Below are 10,973 nucleotides of genomic sequence, written 5' to 3'. Positions count from 1 at the left end.
AATCATTGAAGTACGTTTTTTTTATTAAGTTCTACAGACTCAGCTCAGCTAGTGAGTTGATCTGGGAAAAAATGCTTCTTGCTTCTGATACGGAGAAATCAAGTATTGAGGGAACAAAGGCACCCATGAGATTTGTTAATGACCTTTGAGGAAGGATGAAAGAAAAGCTGCCACTTCAACAGTGGGAGATGAAAAATGGAAGGAAACTCTGCTTTTAAGAGTGCAGATGACTAGGATGTTAATGAAAAGTTTACAAGTCCAAATACTGGTATTTGCAAATACCAAGGCATTTATTCAGTAACACAGAGTGCATGCAGCACTTGGCTAGCACTGTATATGTGTCTATATTTTCATTAGTCTTTTCTGTTCCCCTTTGCAGTCATCTCATTCATTACACTGGTGTGAATATTAAAAAAAAAAAAAAAAAAGCGCATCCATCTGCATGCCAGCAGTATGCCCGCATTACCCTGGGAGTGTGGCACCTTGTGTCTCCCTCTCTTGTGCCATGGTGAGAAGGTAATGGGCTCTGTCATCCAGTCTTACAGATCTCTGTTTATTAAGCAGGAGGTAACATCATACTTTGTTACCTCTAAGACAGTCCTTTTTCTGTGCATCAGTTCAATTAACAGGAGATAATGCTAGCAGGTATCTCCTGTCAAGCTTTGCTCCAATATGAATCAAACCAATAAAGTCTCCCTTCATAAGAGGAAACTGTTGGCAGTAACCTTTGCATCTCCTTTTCACGGATCTAAGGTGGTCAAATCCAAAAACTCTTTTCTTTTTCGCAGTTACTGATAAATCTTTCTTTTCCAACTCTGCCCTCTTAACCAGAAAGCCAGTTTTTCACCTTCTTTTCTTGCCCTTGGTTAGCATAATTTGATGTTATGTCTCACCAGTAAGACGGCAATAGTTTTCTGTGAGCAAAGAAGAAAAGGAAGATGTCACTCTGACAGCTCAGTTGTGTTCATAAGTTTATTTTTAAACAATAATGAAATGGGTTTTTAAAAATTTGATTAAATTTTTTTGCTAAGTATCTTTTAAGTATTTTAAAGATTTTCAAGATTCATTTTTACAGCTCCAGGGAGATGTAACAGAGGCAGTGCAGTTTGTGCCTGGTGTATTCCACCAACTGGTTTTTGGTGGTTGCAACACCTGGCACTGGGCCTTCAGCTTTACTCACCCAAGGTGTGGTGATGATGTGTGTTTTTGGAAGCAGATCCACAAAATTAGGATGGCTTAGAATGAGCTGAGGAAAGGAAATGACTTGAAGGAAAGTCAGACAAATGCTGGTGTTCGAGTTGGGACCTGGCTCTAGCGATCTAACACTGCATGAGGCTAACGCTTTCCCTGGGCTCACCAGGCTCAGTGGTCTTACCTTGGTGGTTTGTGAGTTTTCTGCACAATGGACTCATTTGGTTTCTTGTCTGGGGAAGGAAAGGCTGCTTCTTCTGTCCTATTAAAACCTGTTCATGTTGTTCACATTGCAGCAATACCTCAGAATCCTGCCTGTGATGTGATGGTTCGAGTGGCTTGCCAGCTATTAATCAAAAATAACAAAGGAGAGACGTTCAGTATTACTGGTGCTGTTTTTTAAGGAAGGGGCTGAGGCTCAGTGACATATCAGCTGGATTTTTCAAAGTGATTCAGCGTTGGCATAATTGTTCTATTTAAGATCCAGGAAGGTCTTTTGAAAACACCTGTTTGTGACCTGTCACACAAGCTCTGCTAAATGTAATGGCATGATCCTGCAAGCAATTAGCTGTGAATCTTTATAGTCTCTGTTAGGACTCAGAAATCTCTCAGGCTGACTGTAGATGAAGTTACCCCCTTAATTAGCTGGTGACATGAGGTAACTTCCTGATATTCTGAGAATTGGTTCAGATTTAAATCGGCTCTAGATTTCCCTGTAAAGGTCCTGGACCATGTGTCTTGCCACATTTATGCCAAAGGAATTACTGGCTAATTAGCTGACACAGGCTCGTGCTGGTATTCCTCACACCTGCGGTCTGATGGGGCTAGGGAAGAGAAAAAGCTGCTTGAACAGCGTCTGAAGTGTTGAATGAACCTGGAAAGGTTAGGTGACCTCAGACTGTTCCTGCAAAGGTAAAGAGAGATGCTGCTGGATGCTCAGACCTACAGAGCACAGGGAGAGGCAGAGATAAAGGTTGTGAGCTACTGCTGTTTGAGACAAGGATTGGATTTGAAATTCTGTTGCAACAACACTGAAGGCAGGATTGCATATACTGGGAACAGCTGGGCCAATACTTTACCAATGATTTTTGGATGGCAAAACTGCCCAGTTGCTTTGGGTAAGTGAGTAGGAGGAGCGAGATTTTTATCTCTCCAAAACATATCAAAGGCATGTGGAATCATTTCAATCAAGTTTCTCAATAGTCTTTTGAAGGCAGAAGTCCTCCTTCATATATGTCATAATCAGAATAGTGCCTTATGTAAAAATATAACCCCCTCTGCCCCAATCAGCTGGTGTGATCTCTGACTGATTTTGAACCTTTCATTCTTGGAATTTAAATTCAGAGTCAGATTGAAGATCTCTCCTGCTTACAAAGGGATGATACAAAAAATTTCAGACTTTTTTCTCTAACCTGTGCCCCCGTCACCTTCTCCAAGAATGCTTTCTCAGGAAGTCCTTTTTTGCATCTTATGTGATTTTTTTTTTTGACCTTATGTGATACAAAACATCAGGGATATTGTAGAGTATTGAAGGACAGGTATATTGAAGGTGTATTTATAAACATGAAAATAAAATGCCAACATATTAATGTGAAAGTTAGATTTTTTTAAATTTTTTTTTTTTTTAATGCCAGACAGTTGTTTTAAATTAGTGGCAGGCCAAAAAGTATCTAGCCAAAGCTGAATTTTTCAGAGACTGAAATCTGATACCATGGGGAAGGAAGTGACACTTTTCATCCATGGTAAATCTTCTTGTGTGCAGAGATTATTGAGCTTAGGTCCATTGTGTAACTGGAATTTGACTTGGACTGCTTGCTCTCTTGTTTGATTGGCAGGATGAGGTCTGTGTGTGTTTTGTAGCTTATGGAATTGTTTAAAAAAAAAAGAAAAGGAAAAGGAAAACAAACTGAAAGGCTAAAGCCAGGGAAAATCCCCAACTATAGATCTGACACTATATTTGTTTATTTGTTAATTTGCTTTATTTGTTAATTCTGAGGATTTCTTTTCTAGTGTGACATCTGGCTATCATTTTGTAACACTTCTAGCATGTTTTTGGATGTTTACCCTTCTTGTTATGTTCAAGGTGTTTAAATGATGACCAACTCCCATTGTCATCCCAAAGGTGGTACAAGGATACTTTTCTCTTGCATTAATATGAAATACCCCATTAGTCATACATTTCTGTAGTCCTGGATTATCAGAAGGTGACAAAGTGATATATAAGGTAATTGTGGGATATTGGATGCAGCTGTTATTGCTACCTGCAACCTATTGCCTATTGCCCTTAGATATACAATTATCTGAATATCATGTTGGGGAAACTAGTGCTTGCAACAGGGTCATTTAGATGAATTTTCACTGCCTCAGATCAGCAAGATATTTTATATTTGCTCCACTTTGCCTTAATTAAGACACAGATACAAAATCATGTGCATGTAAATGTGTGCTACAAAGTAGATGGAGAGCAGAGGAAAATTATATCTTCCTTTTAACTTTCCTTGTTATTGCTCAGAGCTTTAAAGAGACTGCTGTGTGTTCCCTCATCAGTAACACAGTCTCTCTAGTCTTTATAAAGCAAAGTAAGAGTGTAAGTAGCATGTATATGAAGATCATTACCGGTTTTAAATGATTTACACTGGAAATGTGATTGCCAAGAAGAGCCAGTATATGGCTCTTAGACTTTGCGTAACTTCACCCATGAATTTACTTACCGCATGCTTGATGGTTGTCTTTGAAATTCTCCTTGAACTGTGGAAGAACTAAGGAAAAATGCAAAAAACCCAACATAATACTTAACCTTTGAAGTAGTAATCTTTTTGAAATCATAATACTAGGGACATATTTCTACCTCTAAAATGCCAGTAGGAAAAACTACAAAATCACTGTTTATTTTGAAGCAGATTGTGTAGTCCTTAAAATGTGTCTACCTGTGAATAAGCCATCAACAGTTAAAATTTTTCTCAGTGATGACAAGGACTTACTGTTATGGGTGTTAGGAACATTCAGCGCTTAGTTCTATGATGACCTTACTGCATGAATGAAAAACTGTTGAGATCATAATTCTTGACTTGCACAAAGCTTTTAAAGATACTATATTCCAAAGCCGCCTTGTGTGGCTTGGACAAGCAGTGGTTAAAGGAAGACAAAATCAGCTACAAAACTTGGTGGGGTCATGAGCAGGAAAGGAAGAATTATTTAGGAAATGTATTTTGGATATGGCAATGATGACATTATTTTGAGAAAGGGAAAACATAATCTGAACATCAGGAAACCATTCAGTGGGCAAGATGCGCTGACTCTGGAATAATGTTCTAAATTGTGAAGTGGTATCTCATTTATGGATCTTAAAAGCAACGTGCGTAAGAGAACGTAATGTCAGGGAGTCTTGTACTGGCTGTGAAACAGCTGGGATGGTATAAATGTGTATGGATATATATATCTGCTGGGATAACTCGGGGAAGTTGAGCTGGATAACCTACCCTCTTTCCTTTGATAGAGGATGTTTTACAGACATTTTTAATGGAAGCAGATTCCCACTTTAAGTTTTAATACTGGAATTTTTCCAGGGAAACATTCTTCTTTCAAAAGCTGGAAAGACTAGTTTTGCGAGAGCACAAGTAAGTGATTCTCAGCTGTGACTGCTCCACCTAAATTTGTTCATAAGTATTTATGAACAAATATAAAGTAATATGAACAGATATAAAGTAATAAAGACAGAAGTTAAGGGAGGTATTTGTCTTTGGGGTAGAAATGCTCATAGCCATTGGAAATATCTTTTGGTCGTTCTTTCAAGGAGCATTTCAGATGCTGCAGGTTCATATTTATGAGCCATTTTCCTTTGATTCCATATCTATTGAGAAGGCTATGCAAAGTGTGACTATGGAGTGAGCAGCAGGCTATTAAATGCTTTAGATGGAAACCACCAGATAGTACCACTGCACATTTTGGTTAAGGCTCTCTGAACAGTCATCACACGTGCATCATGCAGACATCAACATAGAAGGAAGTGACTTGTGTGTAAAAAGAGGATTTTGCTCTAGCGATGTTCCTTGGACAACACCTTCTCTCTTCCTCTGTGCAGAATTGCTTTGATACTGCCCTCCATGGCACAAGGGGGGGCATTTAAGTGGCATCCACTGCAGTTTGCAAGATTACTTTCTTTACCTGCATGAAGTGAATTATTCATCAATATGAATGAGATTAATTTAACAATAATCACTTGGATCTCGTGATGCAAGAGTGAGTACTAGCCACCTCCTGTCATCAAGCAGAGAGGCTGGAAAGAGTGTGGCAGAGCCAGAGTCTGGTCTTGCACACTCCAAAATCTACCAGCCTGCACATATATGCTAATTTAGGGCTACTATAATACACTGCTTTTACAGGCAGTGAGTCACCGCACACCAGAGTGTAGAGGAATCAGGGAGCGTTTTGTGCCCCAATGGTTCCCGCAGGGTGCCTGCTGGGCCCGCTGTGAGAGCAAGCAGACACAAGATCCCTTTGAAGTAAGCTCTGAGGACGGGTGAACTGCTGCACTCCCATGCAGGAGTACACAATCTTCTATCCTGCCTCATCGTTCCACCCCCAGGTTTCACCTACTACTTATAGTTCCTCCCTTCCCTCTCGCTGCATTTAAAATCAAACTGCAAGATTTCTGGACATGGATTCACTTTTTTTTCTAGACACACGCTAAATATCCAGGTAAAGAATACTGAGCACGTGGCGAGGTCACTGAGTGTAGCACAGAGATGCCCAAAGTAGTTTCAGAGGAGCATGGGTCCTGCAGTCACTTAGTTGTGGCACCGCAGTGGGGTCACTTACCTTGCTGAACTGCATGCTGCTACGGGAAGACTGCTACAGGTATTTGAGTTCATGGTTTGGAAAGAAGATAGTATGCAGTATGATGGCGGCAGTGTAGAGATACTCCGAGAGCTGTAATTTAATTAGTCACAAGTGCTTTGCTTGGTGGTTAGAGTTGTTGCATAAATGCAAAACTTTCTATTAGCAGTAGTATTTTCGAGAAAGCAATCCCTGGGCAGAAAGGGGCTTCAGTGTCCCCCACAAACATCACAGTAGGTAGAAAAGAAATCGCTCTTCGTTCTGCTGACTCAGTTGAGGTGCTCTAATAGGCTGCAGGAAGCAAGGAGGGGACTGCCTAATGACGGGAAATAATAAAGGGGTGGGGCGAGAGAGCCTCGTCATAAAATCCCTATTCTTCCACCCCTAATCTGCATGAGGAGATCCTGCCAGCTGTACGACTCAGTATCTTTTAACGTTGGACTTATATGCAACTGGGGCTGCAATGGGATCAAATTTAAGTTCAAATGAGGTAAGCAAAAGAAGCTGATAGCAAGCATAAAGTGGGTAAAATTGTCTGATATTCCAGTTAAGTTGATCACAGAGGATAACAAGCTATTTGAGGTGTACGGGCAATCCACGGAAAGTGAGTTTGCTGTTCCTCAGATCTCGTGACTGCAAGGATGGTTTTCCTAGTCTAGCCTTTTACAGAACCTCGTGGCATGTCTGCGTTTTCAAGCTATGTTTTAGGGCTAACAACGTTACTTATTGTGCTTCCTTAAAAAGCACATTTTCTTGACATTTCTTCATGTCAAAGAAGTAAGAAGCTGGCACAGAGTTGTGATGTGTCTGGTGGTCGGTAAAGCACCTAAAGAGTGTCGTTAATGAGCATAGCTCTAAGTATGGCTTTGAATGTGAGATGTTTTTAAATGTCAGCCTAAAATAAGAGTTTAACATGTAGCTTAGTTTTCTTAACTTTGCCTTGTGTTGTTTTTCCTAGACCTTTACGGGCACCTCAGCACCAGCGGTGAGAACGGTAGGTAGTAATTAGCTGGCCCTTCATTAAATGCTGTCTAGTGCTGAATGTAGGTCCCCAGAAAAAATGTTAGGAATTCAGTGACTCGGGGGAAAACTGTACTGCAATATTTACTGAACACTGAAAAGCTGAGCTGCGACTTCAACTCTGTAGATGAAATTTTGCCTTGGCTTTCAGTAAACTCTAAATAGTCTGGCCTCTGTTGGTGTCTGATGCTTATGATGCTGTGAGTAGGTGTTGCACTGTATCTGGGCTGGTTTGTACTTCACCTATATTAATTTTTTAATTCCTCCCTTTTTTTGTGTTTTGATTTCTTTGGATGAAACACCCACTTGTCTTACATGTTATTCCTTCATAAGAAGACTTCATTTAAATGTGTCTTTCAGTTTTTCTTAGTGCTCTAGTATTCCTTGTAGTTTTCTTCGTGCTGTAATGACCTGTCGTAGAGCTTGCAATTCTCTGTGTAATATGGTATTTAAAAACACAGCGTCAGAACAGGTAAAACTGTGGAATAAATGTGTTGTGTTCAGCCTCCTGACAAGCCCAATCTCATCAGCTCGGTAGGAGCGGGAGCAGTGCCCAAACTTCTCTGAACACAAAAAAAGAGCATCAAGGTGTTTAGTAAAGGCTGAACTGAGGATGGATTCTTTGCACAGGCAAATGAAAACTCCCTGGGCAATTAGCAGACGTTCACGTTAACAGGTATTAGCATAAAGGAAAATATATCAGATAAGCTGCTATGAGCCAGCAAATGGGAACAACGGCAGTGGCAACAGGATGGGGCTGTCTTCAGACACTTGCAATGGGCTTGGGGCTGCCAATATAAGTTGCAACTCTCTGGGGATCTGTAGTCGGAAAGATAGGGTCTTGCCCCTGCTTCAGTGATGCGGGGGTTTCCCAGCTTGGTTTGTTTTGGGCTTTGGTTCCACGTGGGGGATTGCAGTGATACAAAGATTCTCGCAAATGGTGGTAAATTTGATCTGCCTGATGAAGGTTTGCTGTTATTGATACTATCTGATGCCTATACTATTTGATGCCTGATTGTGCCCAAAAGCCACTTGCCTTCTCTGTTCAAAATGAAATGCTGTGGTAAAGCAAAGGCTTTGCAGAGTTTCTTCAAAAAGTAGCTTTTAAAATGATCTTTAGGCCTCTGTGTATAGTCTTGCAGACCTAAGGAAGTATGCTAGGATCATAAAAATTGTTACCTTTAGTCCTGTAAACTTAGCCTGTGTTTAGAGGATCAAGCTTTTTTTTTAATCCTTAGTGCTTTTTACATTGTTAGTAGGTCTCTAGGTGTCAGACCTGTACAGTTTTCTTCAAAAAGTAGCTTTTAAAATGATCTTTAGGCCTCTGTGTATAGTCTTGCAGACCTAAGGAAGTATGCTAGGATCATAAAAATTGTTACCTTTAGTCCTGTAAACTTAGCCTGTGTTTAGAGGATCAAGCTTTTTTTTTAATCCTTAGTGCTTTTTACATTGTTAGTAGGTCTCTAGGTGTCAGACCTGTACAGTTCAGTGGCTTAGATTGGCTGGGGGGGCTTCAGGGTATTTAGGGTGGCAGAACTGACCTGAATATAGTACATACAATTTAGAGTAGGACCCAGAGCCCCTTCTTTCTGCCCTAACTCTTCAAGGCTCACAGAGGCAAAAATCAGGAAGGGCCTGAGGGTTTTTTTTTTTTTGCCATGAAGGTTGGTTTTCATGATGGTAAATATATAAGCATAGTACATCTGAGTTGTTTTTTGTTACTCAATGACTTAGTTAAGGAAACCAGCTTTCATTATCAGAGTCAGTTTCAGGGCAACCCATGGGATGTGTGTGATTGAAACTTGAGTGGCCATTTAAATTAAAGGGAATATGTAAAATATTTGGTGAGAAAATGTTGGTAGTGCCCTTAAGCTGACAGGCAAAAAAGTAATACTTTTTAGATTACTGAAATTACTATATCATTATGTATTAATATTACATATTAAAATAATATAGGCTAGCATGGTCTTGAGGAAAAGCCATGCTGAACTGTGGAAATGCTTGACTTGGTTTCTTTTCTAAGATTTGGATTTATTCTAACATACAAGTCCAGCTGTGGAGCTGCAAATGGGAAGAGAAGAAAAATCACATGAAAATGGCAGTCTGAAGCCACACAAGTTTTACATAGGCCTTGGAAAGAAACAGGCCTTGAGTCACTGCTGCTCCATTTGTTATTCTGGAAGAATCCCAGTGACTTCTACTGCCTTAATAAGACCCAGCTATGGGATATTTTAGAATGGATGAAATAAATACAAAACATGTAGTACAAGGAAAAGTGTTTCTTATGTGTTTGACCTTGCCTGAGGTGGTAGACATAGTAACGTAATGAAATCCTGCCTGCCCTTGAGGCTCCAAACCTCTTTGAAGTTAAAAGGTGCTACATACCTGACCCAGGTCAGAAGCAAGGCAACGATCTGTGTTTTAAAGTCCTGCCACTCTTTCTGACAGGGCTGAGTGTTTTCTTTGTTGGTCTTCATAGTTTTTAAAGTAATGATGAGATTTCTGTTCCTTTTTGAAGAGAAAGCTAAGGGAAGAGTGCTCTGCTCCAAATAGATCTGACACACTGTTTTACTTTGATAATTGCCTTTTCTCTTGATATAACTTGAGAATGTTGTATGTGTTTTGCTCCTCAAGAAAAAAAATTCTATAAAAGACTTTTGTAGAAGTATAAGCTTGGAATTTTACTGAAACAGAGCAGTTTTAGAGACCAGTTATGTAACTCATTCATATGGATGAGCACTCATGTATGTGAATACTCCCATTGACTTCCCTGGGACTAGATATGTAAGGATTGCACAGGTGTGCCACAGGACTTAATTGAACTTTTATCTGACGTAGGATAGTGTGACCAAGTCCTGCGTTTGCAATCTCCTACATTTAAGTAGTTTCAACAGTGATTATTAAAATGCCTGGCTTGTGTTTCCGGTTTATGAGGTAACAATCATGTCTCAGACGAAGTAAATACAGAAGATGAAAGTCAAAGTGTGCATAATAACTGACCTCAGAGGCTTCTGGCCTCAGAACTTACCCACCCTGTGATATGATCATCATCACGTTAAAGGGAAAGATGTGGAAGTCATTGCCTATTACTAGCAGATTATCCAGTTTAAGATATGCCCCTCAATAGTTTTTCAGTGCGACTTTGAGTAAGTTGCTGGCAGCTAAACTTGACAAAGCACTCAGGCACCTAAAAGTTAGGAGCTATAAGGTCTGACTTCCGAGTCACTAGTATGGGAACGGACTCCACAACCCAGAGCGAACAAAGGATGGATTCGATATGTCTGGAGAGTTAGATACACCAGAATGGGAATTGTAACAGCTGAGCAGGGAACTGCATAAATAGGTATATCCAGCTAACAGGGACAGTTGAGCACAGAAACACCCTTCTTAGATCCTATCTCTGTGTGCCACTTAGGGCGGCAGGGACATACCACTATCCACTTGAGACACACAAAATAGAGGTCTAGATGCTTCTTTTCAAAGAACTGAGCAAAGGTTATTTCTTTAAAATGGTGTCCATGTGTCCAACCTAGTGGTTATAGCACTTCCCTGGCATGGGGAATTTCTGCTCAAGTCTGTTCTTCTGTATTCAAGAGATGCAAGTCCCATCCTTCCTTGGTAAAGATATGCTCCACCTCTTCTGCTGAAATAGCATTGCTGAGGACAAAAACATTTAGGATTTATTGGGTGGGAAAGCAGGGACCAAGCATAAATGTAGCAAACATGTCAGTAGATTTGGCAAGGATAGACAAGCCTTGGCTGTTGATCCCTGTGCCTAGGAGTGCTTCTGTGTTTTACCCAGTTCTATTTAATGCATATAGAAAAGCAGTTCTGGCGGTTCAACTATGTAGTTGGGCATGGTGTCTTTTGGTTGCTTTTGATTGGAGACTGTAATTTATTCCCCCCCCCCCCCAACAAAACTTTTT

General features: G+C 40.3%; 1 protein-coding gene across 1 annotated transcript in view; it reads left to right on the top strand.

Moving 5' to 3' along the window:
- The first annotated feature begins 6,490 nt into the window (after positions 1 to 6,490).
- The window catches only part of LOC103897516 (cytosolic phospholipase A2 epsilon), a 33,857-nt gene continuing 29,374 nt past the window's right edge, over positions 6,491 to 10,973 (top strand). The window contains exons 1-2 of the mRNA XM_019471595.1: positions 6,491 to 6,517; positions 6,986 to 7,021. Of these exons, the coding sequence (XP_019327140.1) occupies positions 6,491 to 6,517; positions 6,986 to 7,021 (63 nt within the window). The remainder of the gene's footprint in view (positions 6,518 to 6,985; positions 7,022 to 10,973) is intronic.

Source organism: Aptenodytes forsteri, unplaced genomic scaffold (assembly GCF_000699145.1).
Source record: "Aptenodytes forsteri isolate BGI_AS27 unplaced genomic scaffold, ASM69914v1 Scaffold146, whole genome shotgun sequence".
Taxonomy (NCBI): Eukaryota; Metazoa; Chordata; class Aves; order Sphenisciformes; family Spheniscidae; genus Aptenodytes; species Aptenodytes forsteri.
This window is presented reverse-complemented; position numbering and strand designations above follow the sequence as displayed.